Source organism: Mugil cephalus, chromosome 11 (assembly GCF_022458985.1).
Source record: "Mugil cephalus isolate CIBA_MC_2020 chromosome 11, CIBA_Mcephalus_1.1, whole genome shotgun sequence".
NCBI classification, from domain to species: Eukaryota; Metazoa; Chordata; class Actinopteri; order Mugiliformes; family Mugilidae; genus Mugil; species Mugil cephalus.
Genome location: NC_061780.1, coordinates 2268126 through 2292955, shown reverse-complemented (window position 1 = coordinate 2292955; position 24830 = coordinate 2268126). Strand labels below are relative to the sequence as shown.

At 41.3% G+C, this 24830-nt stretch overlaps 1 protein-coding gene across 2 annotated transcripts in view; it reads right to left on the bottom strand.

Annotated features, from left to right (window-relative positions):
- The window catches only part of bbs9 (Bardet-Biedl syndrome 9), a 159529-nt gene that overhangs the window by 61762 nt on the left and 72937 nt on the right, over positions 1-24830 (bottom strand). For both annotated transcript variants that reach the window (XM_047599630.1, XM_047599631.1), the window contains 2 exons: positions 11805-11987; positions 3809-4058 (listed from right to left, as the gene is read on the bottom strand). In XM_047599630.1, coding sequence (XP_047455586.1) covers positions 3809-4058; positions 11805-11987 — 433 coding nt within the window. The remainder of the gene's footprint in view (positions 1-3808; positions 4059-11804; positions 11988-24830) is intronic.

Genomic DNA, 24830 nt, shown 5'->3' with positions numbered 1-24830 from the left:
CACACTCTCATGCACACAAACACAGCCCATCTTCTCCCCTCTCTTTAAGTCCAAAATAGATGCAGGCCCCAAACCGCAGCTACCAGTGGAACACTGTGAAAATAACTGCAACACACATGCACTATAGGGCTGTGTGTATGTGTAGTCTGTGTGCCTGCTTGCTTATTCGACTGTGAACAAAAGAAAAAAATGTTTTAACTTAATTAAGGAGAAAGTGCAACTGAATTTAATACATTAGAGCGGAGATGCAGTTATGATACAATGAAGGGCGAAGAAAAGAAATGACCACATACATGAAAAAGAGAAACAACAGACCGGAAATGAATCAATGACTGAATAAAGGGCCAAAAAGACCTTTGGCATTACAAAGTGCAGATACTGCAACCAGGAATGGAAGCAACTGATGTTGTTAATTGACAAATGAGGCAAACAAAGAGTTCAGCAAATGCTTGCATAGGGAAAAATGCACAAATTTGGTCCCTACCACCAAATTCTCATTCTCATTCTCATTGGGTGAATCCAGATGGAGCTGGGACATTGACGGTATTTTCTTTTCAAATAGAAAGCACTGACAGCAGGAAGAGCTACCTCCGTCCCTACGCTCGAAATATTTCTGTTCTGCTTGTTTCACTTGGAAACATATGTGGTGGGAAATATACAAGAGGGCTACCAAGACAACCAGAGCTTTGAACCTCCACTAAAGACAAACCGTCAGCTACAAAAAAAGTGGTAGGCGAATCGCTTTACACGTGAATAGGCATTAAGAACAGCTTCAAGCTGAGGAGAAATTAGAAGAATGAACAGACCGCAAAGCAAAGAGGAGAGTCATGCTCATGCAATAAAACAACATATTTGACTTATTTAGATAGATATGGTGTGTATGTGTGTGTGGGCGGGAGAGGACCTCAGTGTACACATCTTCCTAGTTGAGGTCAGTTCAGAGCTATGCTGACAGCACGCTGACTAATGAACCGTGTGATAAACAGTCCTGATGTTACCAGGTGTGTGGGTGTGTACAGAGAGCAGCTGTTGAAGCTTGAAGCTGGTCTGAATGATGTCATCAGGGTGAGACACAGGGTCTTGTGATATAAAGAGATGCACAAATGCACGGGCAGCTTGGATTCATTTGCTAGTTAACATTTGAAATGTGTACAGAATATTACATGCATTCATTCACACACAGTAATAAATTGTTTTACGCTGTACTATCTAAGATTATTAAGAACAGCTTAATGTCTGTAACAGACTGGTTAAAGGGCACCGATTTGTATGTCAAGTATTTAATTGATTTATATATTTGCTACACCAACCAAATGTGGTTGTCTACACTCTACATACTTTTGCATGAAAGACAACAAGAGATGATAATGTCAGTGTCAAAATGTGCTCAGAAGTGGGTGTGTTGTATTTTTTATTATTTTTTTTTTTTATTTCCAGGAAACGAACATAAACACATTAACACACACACACACTCCCTACTGATGAAGTGGGACTTGCTGTGTGGTATCCCAGTGTGCATCCCGTGTGTGTGTGTGTGTGTGTGTGTGTGCATCTGTGGGCTTGGAAGGAAAAGGTTGCCGATAGTGTCTATGGAAATGTAAACAAGTATGTATGTTTATGGGCAAGTGAAAAAGCAACATCTCAGACGTCTAACAAACGACTGTTTACTGCAGCGCGCTGTGTATGTGTGTGTGAATGTGTAGTCTCCATCTGTGTGAATTTTGGCAGCAGACCAAAAGAGAAAGGAGAAACCGCATTACAAGGAAACATAAACACAAACACACTCACTCTCTCCCCATCTTACACACACACATGCGCACATTTAATTAATTGATTCACTTCTGTCCCAGTGAATTACAGTAATCACTATAATCACTTTTAAACAAGCTTTTAAAGTTTTACAGACCTCCCTCTCCAACACACATATACTACTACAAATACTGTATACTGCTCAAAAAACAAAAGGCTTATCTAGAGGTTACATGGCGTGTGTGGAGACTTATGAATGAAGAGGTGTGACTATGATGTACCTATGTGAAACCAGGCTGTTTGCCTGATGTTGTTGGCACAATATGCCTTGGGTTTACCTCCAGATACAACGATCGAAAATGTTAATGTGGAACCATTTCACCCGACCAGCCAGAACATTCCCTATAATACTCATTTACATATCAACCAGCTTGTCCATTGTGCTGGCACACAATGCACAACATGTAGGTGTCCAGGTATAATCCACAGATGCGTATAAAAGAGCAGACGTCTTTGCTGAGTGTGAACAAATTTATAATTACATATTAGTCCCATCTTTGTACTGGTACATTACTGTGATTTGTTCTTATTGCTCACACAGCATGCAGTTTACAGTATATCTCCTTTGAGCACCATAGCTTTTAATGTGAAGATCATGTTTTGAAAAAAATTATCTAGTTTATCTACCTGAAAGGAATGAGCAACACTTTACTGTACTGCAACTCAACAACTGCTGCAACATAATAAGACTATTTTCCCCTTAGAGTGTATAAAATGAACAGGGAGGAATTAGGGAGGCAAAGGGATAGGGAATGAAGGAAAGAAAGAGGCAGGGGAGGAAAGGGGCTGACTGTAATTGATGATCTTGTCAAAAAGACCTCTATAAACTTCAGCCAAGACTAAATGATCCGTAAGGTGTGTGTGTGTTTGTGTGTGAAAGAGTGTGTGCATGTGTTAAGATTTTACGAGTGTCTACCTTGCGAATGCAACTGTATGTGCCCATATGTGTGCATGTTTTTACGAGTGTGTCTGCATCGTGTATCTGCATGGATGTGTGTGGGTGTCACGTTGTGTGTCTGTTTGCAGTAATTTTTTTTTTTTTATTGCATACGTGTGTTTCATTTGCTAGGGCGTGTGTACAGATGCATTTAAATGTGAGCCTGTGTGTTGGACTCAAGGTGCACTATGAAAAGGGTTCATGTTTTTGCCTGCTGAAGCCTAAAATCTGCATCAAGGGACCTGCTTATACGAGAATGTCCACCAACACACACTCTGTGTAACAACCCACACATACACAAAGACAGATTTTGAAAATGCAACACCTTGAACTTACTTCATTGCTGATGTCGTTTCATAAAATTCAGAAGGCAAATAGCTATAAAACACATTATGAACCAATACTATTAGATAAAGTTCATAGTTAACTAGAATTAATTCAATATTGCACATTCTACATAGCAATACAATCATATTAGGCAAACAAATAGTTTCTATTTTAGGTGAATTAATTATATTAAAAATGATTCAATATGAACTGTGGAAGGGACAATGGGAAAATTTTACACCTTTGTGGATGACCGTCACAAAAACTAATTTTGTAACGGTCATCCACAAAGGTGTAAAACTTCTTAATGAAAAAAATAAATGAATGTACTCAAACCAAAGATCTGTAATTAGTGTACATCTCAGTCGCAGTGGAACCAAGAAAACTACTTAAGAAAAGAACATCAAGGTTATGATTACATACACTTAGGCTTATTTAAACTAATCATAGAAGAAGGTATGTTATAGCACAAGATTTTGTTTTACCATCCACTGCAATCTCATCTTGAAGAGTTATGATGCTCTTCCAGCCTCATAGTAGTTATTTAGATACCAGCATAAATACGATGTGGGCCACTTTAAACATTAAAATGATTACGAGGTTTGCGCATGTGTGATGGACTGTGTGTACAAATGTTGGATCAGCTCATCATTCCCGATAAAGCACCAGATAAATGTTACTCTCGTCGTCTTCCTCCCCCACTTCTCTGTCCCATTCCCTCGTTCCCCGACTCACCGGGAGCAGCCAGATTGTGGACCTGGGCAGGGACCGGGACATTGGCCTCAGATGCCAGGGTGAGACGGCCTCCCTTGCCGATGCGATCACAAAGCAAGGTGATGTGCTTCTTGAGGCGGGTAGTGTCACGGGGGAGGCCCAGCACAGGGCCTCCAGTCTGGGCCAGAGATGTTGCCTGGTCCTTGGGGCTCCGCGACAAGCAGCTGCGCAGGAGGTGAGAGACAGCAGCGTCACAGCTCTCTTCCCAGCCCTGAGGAGACAGGAGGATGGTGAGGAGATGGGCAAGTGAGGAAATTATAATGTCTGTTTAATTAAATTTCATTTCGGTACAAAAAAGATGAGTGTGCGGAGGAGGGAGAACGGAAAGAACAACATGTTTTAAATGGCCCACAAAGCAGCAAGTATGAAATGTTGGTGTATTAAATTGATGTTTGCAACTGTATGTGATAGTGTGGTCACAGTTAGTATTTCCACAGATAGCTATTTATAATACTGACATAAAGTACAAAATTCAAGATTGCTGAAATTAAATTAAGAACACACCCCTAATGTTGGTGTATGTGTCCACAGTTAAGTAAGTATTCTTCCCAGTTACAGCTACATAACAGCAGTGAGTTCATCAAGGAAGCATTTTTCACCAGTTAATCCACCCCTGAGAGAATGAGGAGATGATCCAAAAAGAAGAGTGTAAGAAGAAAAATTGACAAACTAAAAAAAAAAAAACTGACTAACTGAAAGAGTGGCTGCATGTCGCCAGTAGCTCCGCGAAGAATAACCTGTTTAGGCTATTCTGAGTGTGTTAATGGTTGTTTTTTGTCTGACTAATTGTTTTGCAGTGCCTTGAACCAGTCAAATGGTTTTTGGTCGCTTTTGTCTTTTTGTGCTGTTTTTATTTTTGTTTTTTGGCTGTATCATTGGTCATTCGTTTTTGAGTTTGGTGGAGTGGCCGTTGTGATCCTGTTAGCGCTGTCCATGTCTCCAGAGCTGCTCGGAGTGAGGCCTGAGAGTCCTGCTGAGGTTCAGGAGAAGTCCTGGGGATGTCAGACTGGAGTTGGCGGTGGAAAAGCAGACAAGGAGCTTCGGGTCGGTCGTGCCATCTGTCCTCAAGGGGAACAAGAGGTCTTTGGCGGTGGGGTGGATGGACTGTGTGCACTTGATGGGACCCAGAGGGAGTGTGTCTTGAGAGGAGCTTTGGAGACCTGGTTCATTCTACCACAGTATGTCTGTGCCCGGCCTCGGACTCTACAGGTGGACACACTCCGTTGGCATTTACATCCTTCCCTTAGTGGACAACGACAAGGAAACACCATTGACGAGAAACACCATGTGATGACACGATCCATATCGGACACTATTGCCAACTATTTTTGCGTATTTTTTCAAAATCCTGTAAGTTTTTTGATTTCTTTTGATTGATTTTATTTAACTTTACTCTAATCTCATTTTATTTTATCTTTCTTGTGTTTACTTTTATGTGCAACAAAGCTAATAGTAATTTCCCTCATGGATCATTAAAGTCTGTCTAAGTCTAAGTCTAAATATGCGGAGGGAACAGAGGAGAGGGGACAATGGGAACACTGTGGAATACTTAAGATGAGTACATTTAAACAGAAAAAGAGATACTGATCAAACAAGCAATGGAAATTATGGTGGAAAGGAAAAAGAAAAGAGGTTAAAGAGAGAAGAGAAGAGACATAAAATAAGTCTATGCCTTAAATCGTGACGCTTTAACAATGTTCTTGACATTTATAAAAGAGCAAGAGAATAATAAAACATGCAGAGTTGAAAGGGAGTCTGTCTTGTCACTTCCCATGTTTTGTCATCGTTTGCTGGACATCTCTCTTTCTCTTACACACTCTCTACCTCATCCTCTCTACCTCATCCTCATACTGTACCCAGAGCCGGGCGTCTCACTGGTGTCTTGGATGGGGACATCTGAGAGGAGGGGGGTAAGTGCGTGTGCTCTCTCTCTCTCTGTTTGTGTGTGTGTGTGTGTGTGTGTGTGTGTTTGAGTGTGGGAGGGGGGGTGCTGACAGATACCCTTCCACCCTCCTCACCCGCCATCTCTTCCTCCCCCTGCCTGCCGCCATGCTGATAGGCCCCTAATGAGCCATAATGACAGGTAATCAACCCTGTAATGATGATGACAGAGAGATACAGACAGAGAGAAAAGATGGGAGAGAGAGGGTTGTAGAAGGTCAAGGAGATGAGACGATGACAGAGGGGATGGCAGATATTAGAGACAGAATACAAGACGAGTGGAAAGACGAAGGACGGGCAGAGATAAGAACGAAGGAAAGAGAAGACAGTAGAAGAAAAAAAAGAGTCTGAAAGGAGAAAAATGAGAGAGGCGGAGTAGCAGGAGGAGGAGGAGGAGAGATGGAGGTGGGTGACCTATTCTTCCCACAATACCGCACCAGGTTATCACATACTTGGAACAGCATAACAGCAGGTTTCTGTGGAAACTTGGCATGCTCACGCACGCGCTTACTGACACATATGTTCCACATGCTGCGGAGGAAAATTAAATGTCTTTAAACCAAAACGGCTGACATTCATCCTCCTGAATGAGAAGAAAGGAAGCAAAGAAAGGTGGAGTGGAGTGGGTTTGGACTGAGGCCAGAGCGATAAATTAAGACAGCGTTCCCATTAATGGAGGAATAGGAGAGAAGTTTGCTTCCTGTACCCAGAAACAAGGGAGGGATTGTGTTTTCGCTGATCTTTGAAGACAAAACCAGTTAGTGAACATCTGTTGCCTTAAAAAAGGAAGGTTTGGGGTTAATGCACATTCATTACTATCATAAAAGTAGCAATTATTTAACTAAATGCACTGATTCACAGATCAGAATTCAAGTTTTAGTTTGTGTATTAGATTTTACTGCTACTGTAATTACAGAAATTTAAACGACTAATAAACTTTCCTAATTATTACATATTTCTGTCAGTCACTGAAAGCCCATAACATCAGTGCATGCTAACATCTGGACGCAAAAAACAGTATCAAAGGATTAATTGCAACAGACCATGAAGTCTCCTTTGTCTGGACCAAAAAGATGCACTTGAACACATCGCAAAGACAAATAGCAATGGTCAGCTGGCATGTGTGCTCTGCATCTGTGTGAGAGGAAATAACTGGGAGAGCTTGTACTAGCCAGGAAGCTTGGCTGGTTGGAAAGAGCTACAAACTATTGTGCAGGCTGGCCTCTCCTTAATCATGCTGATCAGTTTGTCAACTATTTTTTCATTCTAGATGAAGAGGAAAAAACAGAAGTGGCTTTTGATTATCTTCTCAAGCACTGGTAGGCTATATTGAAGAATTGCAGCAATCTCTCTCACCAACATGCTCAACCACCAATTCAACATGCTGAATTAGCTGAACTTCAACTGCTGATAAAGGAAAAGACACCACTGCACCCCTAAAACATGGGTGACCAATGCTTGTTTACGGCCCAAAACTAGCAAACAGCCAACCTTCAACTTTGTGTGCGATGGGTCATATTGTTTAATTATTCAAATACGATTAGACACTATTGGGCAGGTGTTGTGCAGTTGCATTTGGTGTACTATTAGTTTATCTATTCTTGTTATTTTTACAGATGATGTCTTAAAAATTCAAGTTTGTGTCACACTTCCATCTTAACAGTAAAATCAAAATGGTGGGTATAACTCTGTCTGTATTGTAATTCATCTATCTGTGTAGCTGTCACTGTTGAGACTTTGATAAAGATGTACACGTATGTAAGTCTGCTATCCTTAAAAAACTGGACTATAGACTGCATTAGGAAAATATGGTGGGACAAGGGGGAAATCCCACGTTTGATTACAACATTACTGGACGGTGCGGGTAAAAGGTTTGTGAGCCCAACACATAACCTTGGAGGATTCCCAAAGAGACAGTTAAAGGTTCAGAAAGCAATCCTTGAGTCCTGACATCCTCATCAAGACTGGAAAAGTCATTGGAGAAGCTGGAGTTATGGCTCTGTGAGAACAATGTCATACATTCAGCCTCCAGAGGAAACATCATCCACACAATCACTTCCTTTGACCAACTGAGCAAAATACACTGGAGCAAAATGGCTCTGTTACACTACAGCTACATTCCTTAACTACAACTTCTGGGTACAATCAACCTTAAATACTACCAATTACCAATTACCATTAATGATCATCACAAGCTCTAATGTGGTATAAAGAAACCAAGGGTTTGAACGAAAAGCAACAGAATGGAGGAGGTTTTAAGTAAAGTGGTGCAAGTTCAATTAAAACTGCGGACAAAACCAATACTGTGGACAGAAATATCTTTCACTGCATTAATGTGGTGTAATGTAATGCTCTCCATATAGTTTAGGGCTGTAATGATCCAGAAATGGAGGGATGTTGGCACACTGAGGAGGGAAACCTGTCAGATAAAATTAATAAAAATGGTTCTCCGCAATATTTGTATGACTGGGGAAGGGTTGTGGTTATAGAAAAAATCTATGACCACAAGTGTTTCAAGTTAAGGCATGTTTAACACAAAATCAGTCATGCATTATTTTAAAACAGGAGGTTTCAAATATTAGTGAGACATGAAATTTGATCCAGAAGGTCCAGTGAGAGGAACAGATTAAAGGGGTTAAAAGCTTAAGAGATGCCAAAACACTGGATAATGGTACAGTCACATGCATGATTTTACAACTCTGGAAAGGCATCTGAAGAAATTATGTTATCTTTAGACATAGACGTTACAAGGTCAACAGTGGAAACACGTTCACGATACAAAAGTAAACCACAGGAGAGAATATTTACTGCCAAATTTGGTCTGAATAAAGCCTTAGTTACAGGATTGTTCATAATATGGACATTATTCCTGGTGGAACGCAAGTTGAGTGAACAGACAGTTCTTGTCCAAGTTGTCTGGTTGGAGTGCAAAGCATATGGGACCACAATGATTCAAATATCCATCTGGTGTGTTTTATTTAAAAACAGCACGTGTTGAAATACAATAATGACCCTATGAGGCTTAAAACTGCAAATTGGAAACATTTCTACCTAACTTTTTATATCATGAAAAAATAGAGAACCAAGAAGAACTTCTTCATGAAAAATGGTCTTAATGGCCCTGAAAATAGTTTTATAGAGGTATAGGACTAAAACTGCTTCGGACACCATATAGAAAAGTTTTGGTTAAATGAGCAGGAAGCTGGTGTGATTTATGGCTGTATGGTGGATTCAGGTAAAGTAAACAGCTGGTGGAAGAGTGTGTGGGTCATGAAAGAATAGCATCCAGACAGACCATGTAAGCAGTTGACTGACAGATGGAAAAAGGGACAAAAGAGAGAGGGAGAAGAAGAAGGATTGAGGGTGGAAAAGGGAATAGGGATGATGAGGAAGAAAGGAGGAAGAGAGTCGTGGAACCATGGAGACAAAAAAATAGGTAGAGGAGACAGTAATAAGAGAAGAGAGAGTAATAGAGAAATAGGGAAAGATTTAAATGTTGACAGTGATGTGCAATAAGAGAAAGCAACAATTAAGAAACAGAAACAGAAGAAACAATTAAGCAAATCAGAAAGTATGATGGGTGACACACAGAGAGTAGCAGAAAAACAGGCTTAAAACAAGAACCTAAGAATAAAAATGAGCATGAGAAAGGACAGCATGATGCAGAAGATGTTAAAGAAGTGTGGGAAACAAAAAGAAGAATTCAGTAACGTGCAGACATTAAGAACCAAGAAGGAATAATGAGAGGATGGAAAGTAAAATAGAATAAAGAGAAGAGGAGGACCAATGAGAATGCAAAAGTGCAGAAGAAGCGTAGGAGCAAAAGGGAGGTGATGGAGGGGGACAAAGCATGAGGAGGTCAAAAACAAACCCTCAGAGTGAGAGGAAGTGAGAGGAGGATGAAGAAGAAGGAGAGAAGGAAGAGGAATGCATGAAGAAAAGGAGGAGGAGGTGTTCTGCTTGGCTGCAACCAAATGAGACGTTTCGTTAGATACCACACAGATGCATTTCCTCTGGCGTTCCAGCCCTGCTTTTTTTCTCCTCCTCTTCCTCCTTTCTGACCCTCTTATTCAAACACAGCTATTTTCTTTAAGACTGAAAAGTGTTGCTGTGAGAAACATTATCCCTTCATTTTTAATCACAAAGTTTCTAAAATTCATGAAACCCTCACCTTGTTGTCTGGTTGGCAGCCACACATGTTTACACTTATTAGATCTTTCCTTCAGCTGGATAAGCATGTGATCTAATGTGAAAGATGACATGTAGGTTTCAGCTCATTTAATTTTGTGTCACATATTTTAATGACAAGGATAATGCATCAGAGATGTTATTGTGTTAAACACAAATTCAATTCTAGGTTTATTTTATTTGAGTTAAAATGAGTTAAATCACTAGCAGAGGAAAGTGTCAGATAATATTATTCCGATCTGATCTTGCACAAGACATGATGAAAATGGTATATCCAAAACAATAGAGGTGAATCCAATTAAAATAACTTAGATCCAATAAACTGGTGATGGCTTTCAGAATAATAAGTTGGAATCAATCACTCATTTGCTCAGTTGGAGTTGGACTTTGGATGAAGCATCATTGACTTCTCCTCCATTCTCCTCCCCCTGTCTCTCCCCTCCTCTTCATTATCCCTTTAACCCTTCTCTACTTTCTTTTAATCCAGCTCTTCAACCCTGTGTCCTCCCCTGTGACTTTATTCATACCCATGACATTCCTGGGATTTATCCCTGTGAAAGAAAGCTCTCTGAGAGATGGACTCTAAGAGATGAACATTCACCTGGAATGACCTCACCTGGGGAGGTCAAAAGTCAAGATGAAGCTCTGATAGGGTACATACACATTATTTTTTTTAATTTGGTTCCAAAACGGGTAGTTTGACTTTTTAAGACTTTTTTTGAGATTAAGATTATTCTTTCTTTTATTATTATTCTTTTTAGCAGCAGCCAGGACAGATGGAAGATGTGAGGAAAGAAAGGAAATGTCCAGTACTGCATATAAAGAACACACACACACACACACACACACACATATATATATATATACAAAATAAACAATCAAAATGTAGTATTAGCCCTTTGATAAGTAAAGTAACAGACATTCTTCACCACCATCTCTTAAAGTAGTCACAGTCCTGAGTTGGAGAATATATTGTCTTTTCTAAAAATAGCTCCTGAGTCCACCTGTTTGTTTTAATGTTGGACATGGCCCTGATCACTGCAAATTCACTTAATGCCATTAATCCATTTTAAAATAACGCACACACATCTACGTTCACGGTCCCTTGAGCCTCCTCAACTGACCCTCTCAAGCTATTTCTGTCTACAGTCGTGTGTGTGCGCACAGTGAGATATTTTTGATACAGTTGCGTGTTTGCATGAGCAACGAAGATGCCGTGGGCTGGAAATAGGCGCACTAGTAATGAGAGGATTGATCAGAGCAATGGAAAAACTAACACACGCACGCAGGTACATTCTCAGTCTCTGTGGGGTGAGAACTCACTCGTGGTCTGGCTGCAGCAAGTGGTCGAGCTCCATCAACACGGCTTTATAAACAGAGCTGAATCCCCTGCAACATGCACTCATACAAACACGCACATTTACACTGCTACACACGCGCAAATGTATGTCTGAGTCAGAGGCTGGATTTGAGAGCAATGTGCCAATCATTGACGCTGAGACCTTTTGTGACCTCCCGTGTGTATTGTGTGTACATGTGGTGTCTGTTCAAACAAGGCTTTAATGCTTAAATTATGAACAGGTACCACAGAACACACTCTTAGCAAAGAGCTGACAGGTGAGTGTTGAGTGGTGGAGAGTGAGTGTGTGATTGAGTGTGTGTGTATATTCCTCAGGGACCAGAAGTACTTAATGTATTTTAAAAGTTTTCACAGTGTGTGTTTAAGCTGGGCCCGTGTTTACTGAGCAGGCTGCAGATGGATGGACAGACACTGACATGTTAATGGCCTCCTATGGGCATTTGCGCGTGGGTGTGTGTGCGTGCGTACCAGCTGTGGCGTGTCCTGCAGCAGCGGCAGCAGCGTGGCCTCTAGGATGGCAGTCTGATCTGGGGTCAGGCCTTGCCACAGTGACAGCAGCAACACAAGCAGGTGTGTGGCGCTCCGCAGACGGACAAACGCCTCATCCAGCAGCGCCCGGTTCTCCTCCGCAGCCTCAGCCAGGGCCATCACCTGGAAGAGATCGGAGTGCAAGTTATCTTCATAGGCTGTATACATGAATACCCAGTTGCTTGTTTAACATGCCATACTGTGTGAGGAGTTACACAGTGCGGGCCAAGGCGTGCCTTCAAAGATCTCAACAAGCAAGAGCTCTCTGATCTTGATCTACTCTGTTAAATGAAACATTAATTCATGATAAAAACAAATGCATTGTGCAGCCAGACCGTTCAGAAATCCAGAAATGTTGGGTCAACCATCTTGGCCTCATATCACAGACTTGGTAGTAAGTGAGAGGGAGTCTGGAAAATAACTGCTTAAAGTGGTCCTGCACATGTTTTATTATTTCACACACGCACACACACACAAAAACAGGCCATTCATTATTAAAAATGTTACAAAATACAGTCTTTTTTCAGTACACATGTTGAATCATCCCGTAGTTCTTTAAGGTTCAGGGCCACTCTCATTACAACACACCCATTTATCCCAAAAGACTTGGAGCGTTGACTGCACAACCTGTGTAAACACTTTTATGAGCATCTTAGTCTACAGCTCCTCCATTACCGTCACCGTTAGCTCAGTCAGGTGGCTGATTTATTCTCATTTCATTTACATTTATGTTCTCCTCAAACAACTTCATCTTAGCAAGTTGTTTTTTGTCTGGAGTACCACACTGCATGCTGGTTTTACATTAAGACCTCATAAGTCACTTTATTTTTCACCTGTTAATTAAAGCTCAAAGGTTTTGCAGCTATTATGAGCAAATGGATGTCGTTTAAATAGACAGTTAATATTTAATTCAATGAGCAAGCACACATATCAAAGCCATGTTTTAAATCTACAGGATTTATGGCCCAAAATATTCTCAGAGAAAATCTCCCTCTAAACAGCAGAAAAAAAGGATCAGTCAATAATATCCATGTCCTTCGAGCCACGATCCCTTGGGTTTTAAGGATCTTTTCTCAGAGTTACATTTTAGTTCTGAACAAACTGCACTGCTGTTCTCTTCTTAGAGCACTGCACATCACATGTTCAGGCTGTTTATTACAGATTTGCTTCCTTCTCGACTGGAAAAATAAACCCCAACTAAAAGGCTGAAATGCAGAGTTCAAATAAACTGCTCCCTATATGTAGGCCCTGGAAGTTCTGGTGGCTTGCCATTACCCCTTGGTTGGATTCCATGTAGAAACAGCAGCATTTTCATGAAGCTGTAGCATGTTTTTTTCTGCCCCAACAACTAGAGCATTCATAAACATTCACAAACAGAAACAGAAATAATAGTGCACTGAAATGAAGATGAGAAGAAACAGCACAAGTGCGGTTTAAGTTTGTGTAGCGTGTTCTCAAGTACAGAGCCCTGCAGTGGATAACAGAAAGCAAGTGAATGCTTGAATGAGGTGTGGTGGGACCAGGTGAACTCTAACCTCTAGCATGGGGTCAATCCTTCCATCCCTCCATCATTACAACAACAGAGGAGTGGAGATGAGTGGAGCGGCGCAAACAAGTGATGACAGAGCAAGACAGATGAAAACGAAGACAACAAGAAAGGACAAGCCGGACGAAGAGACTGAGGGAAACTGGAGATGAACGAGTAGGAGGAGAGATGAACGGACAGAAAGAGAAAGAAGAAGAGGTGAAAGCAGATCTGGGACTAATGGACGAGTGTGTGCTCAGATAAATGAGTGATCTGCAGGCCTGAGCGCCAAAGTACGCCGGCAGTTTGTTTGACAAATGGATTCAGTGTTCGCCATTTGATACTGCAAAAACAGAGATGGAAGGCTAAGTGTGTGTGTGTGCGTGTGTGAGTGAGGGTTAAGCAGCAATTGCCAAAGTAAGCCGTTTTGATTTGTGTAACACTAAACTTCAAACATACATAGGTACATGACAACGAATGCCTATTCTAAGACCTGGACGAAGGTGTAAATAGTTAAATCCCAGATTCACTTTGATTTGTTTCCGTGGTAACTCCAAAAAAGTCCCCAGCTCTCAGTCATGCCTGAGGTCGTCTGTGGGTCCTCGTCACTCACACCTTTCAAGTTAGCCACGCACAAACACAGAACCTCGGACAGACTTAACATAATTCTTACATGGACGTGGGACCCCACTGATGTGTATTCACTTTCAAGCTGCTGGGTCTATCCAGTCGGACTCCTGCCATAGACTAAACCAAAACTTAATCCTCATTTCTGAGAACTCAAAATGTGGCTGTAGCACTAGCTATCTGAACTGAGCTTTTGTCAAAAGCACAAAAAGAAGACTCAGGAAGACAGAGGAGAAAAGAACAACAAATGAATAAACACTGAGATCCCCTTATTATGGCTGATGTATCTGAAAAACTCAGAAGGAGTCAATAAATACTGCATTCGCGTGCACCTTATCCCAGCAACATACTAAGTCAGAAACTTGTTTACCCCTAGGACAAAACACTCAGGCCAAGGCAGAACAATGTAGTTAATGCTGCTCAACACACTGAGAAATGCACTGCCTTGTACACTAGGGACACAAAACAACCACTTCACCTCAACACAGGACAAACATCCGGTCAGGACTCAATGGTCTACGTACACCTGAAGGTCAACAGGCACAGATTTTAGGATGTGGACATTTTAGCCAGAGAAAACAGATGGTTTAATAGGAGTAAAATTGAAAAAACAGCTGAAAAAGGAAAACAGAACCTGTAGAGTTTCTTGAAGACACTTGTACCCCTTTCACACTGAAAATACCAGGTTGACATGCAATTTTCAGACCTGGGTTGACCCACCTTTGGTGCTCTTTCACATTGCCAGCAGTCCCAGGTTTGACCCCTAACTGTGAGAGCCGCGTGCCTGTTTTTTCCTCATTCTCATACTTCATCGTGTCGACAACATCATCATTACACATTCAACTGCGCTGCATCTCCTCTTCTCCTTGGATGCAGAGCAGCTCGCGGATATCACGGTCTTACCAGTGCACTGCCATGATTGATAAAAGTGTGCCATATCGCATGTACAGTTCACACCCCCAATGCAATTTCCCGAACAAGAGGTAGGACTAATTTACCTATGCTCTTCAGTTAACAATCGTGTAGCAACACATTTGATTTTTTTGATTGAAAAAAATTGACAAAAATCTCTGCCCTTCAGACATCGGTCTCTTATGGGAGTAGAACAAAACCTTGCTCTGATTTTGTGCTGCTCGCAGCCCTGGAGCTTTTACACTGACACAGTCTGACAGGCCGTCCGTCACAAAATCATAACGCGACAGGCAGGTACATCAAGATCATTGTGTAAATTAGTGGGGTGACACAGTATTCCTGTTCACATCGAAGCTGGGCTGATAAAATTCCAAGTCGATTGCATTCACATTGTATGAAAAACCCGGGATAGGTACCATACACAGATGTTCCTATTCAAAACCCAGTCTTTCAGAACTGAAGAAGCCACATGGATGTCAAGTCCGAGTCCTTGTTTCAGCTGACAACCTTCAGAGACAAAGCCATTGTCTTAGCAGGGGACTAAGACATCTTTTATTAGCCATTTACAACACGATTTTAGCATCAGTTCCCAACAAAGTTCACCCCAAATCTGGGGAATTCCATTCCACCAACATACCATCTAGGTTTATTTCAATAATCCTTGAACTGCAGGTGAACACTGTGTCATTACAGACTCACAGGGTGGACACCACTACCATCCATTTAGAGCTGAAGAACCCACTTGGATCAATGATGGAACGGCCTCAAGAAAAGTCCAGTTGGTCTTAGTGGTCTTAGACATATCATACCAAGACTGAAAATCCTCAGTACCAAATGTCCATCAGATCATTAATCAGAAATATTTTTGTATCTGATACTTGTTTAGCATCTTTCCCAAATGTCCAACTGTGCATTTCCAAAGTAACCCTCTGGAAGAATAAGGCAACCAAAATCCACGAATTACATAAATTTTCATGCACAGTTTCTCTCATGCAACACACATCGTCATCCCTCTCGAGACATACACAGGCCCTACCGCCCACCCCTCAGGGTCTCTGAAAGTGTGTGTGTGTATGTGTGTGTGAATTGATAAAAGGGTCCAGGTCCAGTGAAGGGCTCCATTGTTGGCAGCGGCTCGGCTCCACACACACTCTGATTGATGCCAGCTGAGAGAACACAAAGACACATTTAGCCAGGACACACATACACGAATTAGAGATATAAGAACATGCACATGTGGACCCGAATTTGCACGTGGATTGACACAAACACACATAGATGTAGAATAGATAAGCATACACATAAAAGTGAGAACACGCAGAGAGAGAAACAAACATGAGCACACAGGCAGCCATGAGGCTTTAAAAGCACAAGACACACAGAAAAAAAATATATAAGATGGACCTGGATACACATACATACATAGGCAGTAGCTGCTGAACTACAGGTGACCTTAAACAACCTTCAGCTGAAGTTGCTGGAGTCGTGACCTCCTGACGTGCCTGCAATAAAGTCTGGACTATTTTCAAAACACATAAAAGGGACATTCTGCTGCATCTCACACGCTTAACCCTGGTTTACATCTCAGTGACAAGGTGCAGCAGTGTGACAGTGGCTTTTCTAAGGCTTTCCTTTAACCATGTGCTTCAAGAGAAATCTGATATGAACATTAATTTAACGCCAGTGTTATGAGAACACTCTAAAAGTCTGGATGAAAAGACTCATTATTTTATGCTCTCGTCTGGCCATCCCTCTATCCTGTGTTAACTCCCAAACATGGCTTCTAATGTGAGCCAGCATTTGCCCAAACCCCACACAGTCGCATTAACAAAGTTTTCATGTTTTCACACAAATGCACTATGCACGCACATGCACCAAAGCCGCAGGAAATGAACTGTAAAACCCAAACAGAAATCATGGGCAATCATATCTATGGAAATGCATGATTTAGCGCATGCACACAGACTATGTGCAGACCATGGCTGTGGTTTAAATGTGGTAGTGGTACCTGCAACAAGTAACCTGTGGAGGGGAGGAGCCAGATTTGAAAGCAGGACACTTTCCAGGTACACTACACTACAATTCGATATACTTTGTCTCTTAAAAAAATATACATACACACCAAGTAAAGGTTTGGACACACATTCTCATTGAACTGAATGAGAAAATGTGTTCAAAACTATAGAGAAACATGCAAATATGTTGGGTACATCAAACTATGTGAAGCTACTGCAACAAAAGCCAACTGGTACGCTGCCTCAAAAAACTGCACTTTAACACAGTACAAATAATACAGCCAATGGCCATCTGGCACATACAGTACATTCATGCATATGCATGAAAAGACACATGCTGTAGTTTGCATTTGTCTTTCAAAAGGGAAAAACAGAAGAGCTATGAGTCACAAACCATCGCACAGAGCTGGCCTCTCCTAACTCATGAGGATCAGTTGGTGGTCTCCAGTCTATTTACTTTAGATGGTCATGTCGTATTTGTGTGCTAATCAGAATACTCTCCTTGATAAAAGACGCAAGGCCAAAATTAGGGCCATTGCCACTCACTGATGGCCCAACACAGAAACTAAATAGCATTCCTAACATGACACTGTTCAATATTTTGAAAAGTCAACATTGACTTGAGGCCTGGGACTCAGAATCTCTCCTGCAAAGAGAAAAATTACCCAGTGGCAGAATTTCTGCCTGACTGACTTTGTAAAGCTCTGTTGTTGTATTACTCACCACTGCAGTTGGGCATTAAGGTGCAAAAGCATGTGTGTAGCAGATAAGATAGGGGAGAAGTCTGTGAAAGGCAGTGCAGTAAATGTTGAGCCAAAAACATACAGTATATAGAATCCAGTCAAACATTAGTCAGAGTGAGTAAAAGTCAAGAGGGCTGCAAGTGGAAAAATGAAATAAAAGTATTTGCTGCCAGAGTTTTATCCACACGTGAAATGACACAGACATGAAACAAAGCTCAGTGTGTTTGTGTAAGTGTGTGTTTCTGCGTGAGTGTGTCCTCCGCCGAGCCGACAGATTAGACGTTTCCTGCTCTGTTAGCCACAGCAAACTGTGTGGACCGACTCCAAGCCACACGTGCGCGTGCGAAAAACCTGCACATACACACGCAACATGCAGACGGAAATATAAACAGACACACACATGGCCGTGCACGCATACATTGCTGTACTATCATGGAAAATGACAGCAGCCTGTTTGGCAAAGAGAAACGTGGCAGAACACATCCCACTGACACTGCAGGATGGCGGGGTGAGCAGAGAGAGAGAGAACTTACATGTGTACAGGAAAGCAAAAGGAAGTGAGGGAGATTAGAGGAGGGAGGAGGAGGATAGGGAATTATGAAGACAGATGCAGCAAACAGACAGGTGGAGAGATTGACGGAGTAACAGTGGAGGAGAGAAGGAGTCCAGAAAACTGTTGAAGTGGTTCACCTCGGGGTCAGACGAATGCGTTATTGATCGCTGTGTGCGCACATGTGTGTGTTCAGGCTCAGCGTTTCCGTGTCTTAATTAAAGAGCCAATTAGAATCTGGGTTTAACGACAGCTGGAAGTGGAGAGCCCATTTCCTTGTGTAGGATGACTAATAGACGCACACACAAATGGATAGAGTTACAGCGTACAGCCTTAAACGCACACAATCTCTCACACACACACTTTCATTAACATCTGTTCAACTCACAAAATAATAAATGTGCGTCCACTAACTCAGGAGCACATTTCCTTAGTAATGAATGGACTGTAATGGATTCACGGTGCTCGTGTGTGTGTGTATGTAGGTGCGGTAAGTGGTGAGGCCCTGATATCTAAATATGTGTCTCATTTAAGTTCCTTTCTGCTGTTGTAGAGTCTGAAATCTGCTGCCAAACACCTGCAGAAAGGGAGTTCACCTTAACAGTGCAAATTCACACAGCTTAAGCCATCACACTCCACAAACACACAGACAAACTAAATATCTAATGTCCGTGGTCCATCATAAAAAACACACGTCATACTGATCATCTTGGTTTGGACTTCCTTTGAATTGGCTCAACACAGGAAGTTGGTCCGGTGTCAACTCCGAGGGAACACGATTACGTCGAGTGTAAGACTGTTGATTGACATCCAATGCAAGCACAATTTCCCAGATGTTTGCTACAAGAGAACAACATCCACAACTTTGGTTCCTGACACCAAATTCACCATGCTGACAGCAGGAGGAACCAGATAGAGTGATAACCTCAGTGATGGTACGATAGAATAGGCACAATGTGGGTTACGCGACTTAAGATTTTTTTCTAAAGTCAGCTGTTTTGTGGTGAAAGTCAGGTTGTCTCTGATGATGCCACAAACGATGTCTGTCTGCTGAGAACAGACAGATCATGTGTTACATACTGTGCGCTGCAGATATGTATTGCCTGTATGAAAACAGGCACCATCAGCAGCATTTAACAGTACAGATAGTGGCTGGATTAAAATAATGCGGTATTTCTCTCTGTGTTCTGCACCTAAAGGTCTAATAATTTTACACAATGAAATTCATCAGCACATTGTTGATGTGCAGCCTCGATAACTGACTACTGTTGAGAGGATCTGGATCGTTGGAAAGATGTCTTTCCAGATGAGTGTGCATTGGAGCGGTACTTTTCCTTTATGTCAGGACTGAATTACAGTATGTTCCACATGTCATAGTATTATGGCCATCATCTTTAATGAAGTATTTCCACACACTTGATGAACTGCTGCTAGTTTGATGATCACACACAGGGGAGAAGTGTGCAAACCAACTAGTCGACTGGCTTGTACAACCCCTTACGCACTAGGAACAAGCAAATCGCTTTGCATAAAGATGGGACTTTACTAATATTGTGTAAAGTGTAGCCTGCTGTCAGATCATCCTCCCATCAAGGTCTCCATCTATACAAAATCAGTGTGGGAGGATGGCAGCCAGCAAGTTTGACTTCCTGAAAACCCTATGATAATGATAAAAAAAGAGCATGCGAGAGGGAATTGAAACAGAAAGAGACAGAGGTAGAGGGAACGTCTGGACATAAACAAGTGGTAGACGGTGGAGACAGAACAATCTGGCGGATGAGTTACGGAGTGATCAGCATCTCCTCTCCCTGTGTCTGATAGACGGATAGGGAGACAGCCATACAGTAACCACTATTGTCTCTGGTCAAAACAAGTGCACACACACAATACTGATAACACCGTCTGTCTACACTCCCACTGATAAGACAGACAGGATGAGAGAGGAATAGACAGAAGAGAGTGAGAGAGACAAGAGAAAGGGGTAGCTTGATAAGAGAGAGAGATAAGGAGATGGCACAGTAATAGTTGAAGAAAGAGAGAATATTGTTTACTAAAGTCTCATTGGAGTGTTGAAGGAGAAAAAAAGTTGGGAATTGGTTGATAAGATCTGGCAACCTGACCTGATCCAACATCTGATGGTTTATCTCCTGCTCCTCCTCCAATCTGGCAACCATCCATTTTCTACCTCTTCATAGATTTGTTTTATTCAGAGTAATTAATATTTAACTTGTCAAGCTTCACAGAGTAACTAGGAATTAATTATCAGCTCATAAGAAAGCTTTCTTATGGCCACGCGAATGCACTGTGGCAAGGTACTGATGTGTTCATACAAGCACCTGCATTTAAACCGAAGCTTCAGATAGGGTGAAGCCGGCCAGTGACGGGCCTCTAAAGTCCTACACAGCCGACTGCAGCAGACTATATCTTTGAAGTAGTGAATGCAGTCCTGAATTGAAAAGAGTGGCTATCATTTATATACCCACAACATTAGACTGCTGTTATATGTCCATGTTAAGTTTATTCTATGCGTGTAAAATCTGCAGCTCATTCAATGTTAACAAGGCATACTGTATGATGTCCAGAGTCCTTGCGATCCCTTCAAATGGCCTGGTTTTATCTGACCAATAGTCCAAACGTACTCAATTTACAGTGACTTAAAAAGAGATGAAAGTAAGAGTATTTTTTTTTCCTCCTACTTCCACTTTTACCTCACTACATATTTTCGATGAGTTTAATGCTTTTACTCCAACACATTTTTTATGTGCTGCATCGTTACGCGATACAACTGACCTTTCACGAAACCACGCCCCCAAACAGTCATTGTCCAATCATGCATCCTAGCAACTGTTGCTATGTAAACAAGAATCGTCAAGCTGGCTGCAGAGCAGTGTCCGAAAACTAGGTACCCCAAGAGTTTGGCTGGGGAGTTGTGTTCTTCCTGAAGCTGATAACACAATAGAAGCGGTGCCTTAAGGCCCCACTGCCAGTTAAATCTCATGAAAATAAACAAGCATACACACTGTACGTCTGCTCCAAGGTAAGACTAGAATGGGCTAAAGCCATAGTGATAGCTAGTTAAAGTCGAGCTAGCAGGACGCTCATATATATAAAATTGCATATCAAAGTTAGGGTTACTATTGGCAAATATTAATTAGTAATATTAGTGCCTAACTAACGTTAGTTAACGTTAGCTAGCTAGGTAGCAAGCTCACATTAGCTAGTTATCATTAGCTGTTGTGTTGTATGTTGCTAGGAGGTCTCTCTAACGTTGTTTTGTCAGTTTACATCAAAGTTTCCAACAGGCAAAATTTATTTCCATTTGATCTGTCATGTAGTATTTTATGTAGCATTTTCACGTTTTGTACATTTTTGTCTTTGTTTGGATCACAATTTGTTTTATTAATATTAAAGAAATCATAATGCAATCCAAACAACAAGACAAACACAAACAAGAAAAAAAATAAATAAATAATTTGTGTCTTGTATGCAATTTGGGATCACAAGCCCCCAGCTGCCCACGCACACTGACTACCTAACTTCACCTAAATACCCTTATCAGCTACATCTTTCCTAGCAGTGACAGGCCCAGGCCGCTGCGTGTTCAGCTCACAAACCTGGACCCGCCGCTGCCGACTAAACTTTGTGTGCAAAGTGCAAAGTGTGCAAAGTGTGTGAGCAGCCAGGAGCCTGTGTACCTGAATTTAATACTTCCAGAGTATTTATGAAAAGAAAATATGGCATGACGCAACATTACCCAAATTACAGGGCGAGAAAGCTTAGAGAAAAAAAAAAGAAAGAAAAAAGGGGGAAAAAAGGGGGGAAAAAGGAAAAATTCAAGAATTCTTGTCCTTGTACTGCTGCTACAGTCAAAGAAATTGTGAGTGTCCCTTAGGCTTAACATTTGAAATAATATAAACTATGATATGATATTCAAACTTTTGACTGCTTTCTTTAATCAACTACTTAACACAATACTTGTACTTTTACTTTCAGTACTTGAGTAGTAAATATTAAAATAACTACTTGCAATACTTATGTACAAAAATGATGAATACTTATACAAGAACTTTGACTTAAGTGTGGTGCTTAAAGAACACAACTTCTACTCAAGTCCCTTTTTTGATAGAGTACTTGTACTTTTACTCAAGTCTGGGTCTGTAGTACTTTATACATGTCTGTCCAATAACACCAGAGAGTATTCATTTACTCTCTGAATAAGGTAGGTTTAGAGAAAAGCAGACACAGAACAAAAAAGCAAGTATTCACTACTGGGAATAACAATTAATTTTCATTTAATGCAAAAGGCCTTGACTAAGAATGATGGATGTTAGAGAAGAAGAAACTGAGACTTATTCTGCTTTTTCACTCTGTTCAAGTTGACTCAGATGAGTTTGAGTGTGAGCTAAATGCCTTAAAAGCAAAAATAAGAGAAGTGAGAAGGTGTATGCGGTTTCTTCGGTTAAGAAAATAAAGTCTAAGTCTGTTTTTTTTTCCTTTTTACCTTCTCCCCAATCAGGGCTGTCAGAGATGCTTTAACAGGCCGCCGTTCAGCGGTACGGACGTTACTAAAACACACCCGCGTGATTTATGAGGCTGTCCTGCTCCGTCAAAGAGTCGGCTGAACTCCTGTGATTTTTGGGGTAGCAAGGCTGAGAGAGAGGCCTTGATGACGACTGCTTTTCTTTGACACACGTGTTCACACGGTCATGAACAAAGAGCTTTATTCTCCACTGATAGGTTATGTGTGAGAGAGACCTGCCCTCCCTCCATCACTCTCCTTGTTCCCCTCCCTCAATCCATAATGAATATGTCTCTTTTTCAGCTGTCAGAGTCTGAATTATGGCCAGATAAAAACCTAAACACACCGCCTGGATGAAACCTCTGAACACAACACAGGACACAGGAATGTAGACACACATATGCAGTGTCCAACACAGACTAAGAATGTGAATGTTTTATTAGTTGTAGTCAGCTATAAAATGATATACCAGAGCTTAGTGCATATTAGCAAGTTTCTAAAATACCAAACGGGTGTGTCATGTTGAATTTTGGGGATATTCTTTTTTTTTTTTTCTTTTTTTTGCTCCCAGGCTATTGTGAAATGATAAGCTTTAACATAAATTAGACTGAATATTCATATTGGCTATTACAGTGAGCTTGTTGCAGTCTGGCTCTGTTGAGCTCTCCCTCACCCACCGAAGTGTACATGCTGCCCTGAAGGAAGCGGGACAGAAACAAGTGCTCAGAGTCACCGTCACTAAAAAAAGCTGCTGGTCTGAGAGCGCCATACATAGTGGCCACAGCTATACAATGTTGTGCGCCCTTTTTCTGCATAGACATGACTCAGTCCACGAAGTCCAGGCAGAAAACACAGAGAACCCAATCAAACAACTGAAACAGAGATGTTACACTTGTGTCCTGGAATGTATTCAAGAAAATGTATCATTTGTAAGCTGCAAAAATATGTGACCATTTGTTTTCAGTAGTGTGACCCTCTTGTGCAGCAATACCAACTAAACATCTCCAGTAACTTCACTTGTTCTTAACAATTCTTTTGTACTTGTCTTGGATGCCTGGGTTTATTGTCTTGCTGCATGGCCCAGTTTCTCTAAAGATCCAGCTGAAGCTAAGAAGCCTTTCTGTGTTAGTGAAGAATTCCCTATGGATTCTGCCAGGTGCCAAAGACATGTACCCTGAACAGCTGGGAGAAGCTGCAGCAGCACATGTTCCTCCTTCAGCTACCACAGCTTTAATTTATGAAATATGATCATGACAACATTGAATCACAGTTGCTGAGTGGCTTAACGAGCTGCTGGAATCCAAATCCAAATTGTGTCCAACTATGTCAAAAACAAGTCAATATTGCTGGTTTAGATGCAATATGTGTTTCAACAAGACGTGCATGAGAATATTTTGTGTATGCTCCTACTAACAACTAACTAGGGCAGTTGCTAAGAATTCTGGGCCCCCTGAAAGAATATCGGTGTGGGCCCCTGTACCCCAGGATTTTTCATTGCCACTTTTTTTTACAACTGTGTATAATGATGTTTTTCTGTGTTTTTCAGTGTTCTTGTAGGTGCCTGATGTAATACACCCAATTTGTTTTCTTTTTTTTAGGATTAACCACTCAACTATGAGTCAGAGTATTATTATTCAAATGATGTATTATTTGTTTTTGTTATTGATTATATACTTGAAATAACCAGGGGGTTTATTAATTTCTTAGCAATTGCAAGGGGTACAGCAGTTCACTAATGAACCAGAACAGCCAACCCTTGTATACATCGCTCATGAGACTGCTGGGGATGAGGGTCTGCTGCAGGGTCAAACTCAAATGAAGCAGAGCACCCTGGGAGTTGAGGAAGAATGAATCACAGCCTAAACCACTTTTAAAATGAAGCCAAGGGAGTTGTAGAAATTATTGAAGTTAAAATATTGTGTGAATTTGTGTCTTTGGTTTAGCTCAGATTCATTAGTATGAATACATATTAGTTAAGTTTATGTAGAATAATTTAGTCATAGATGCTACTGTGTCGGCCCTAATGGGCCTTTAGAAATGTCATCACCTTTCCCACTATACGACAGCACTGCAAC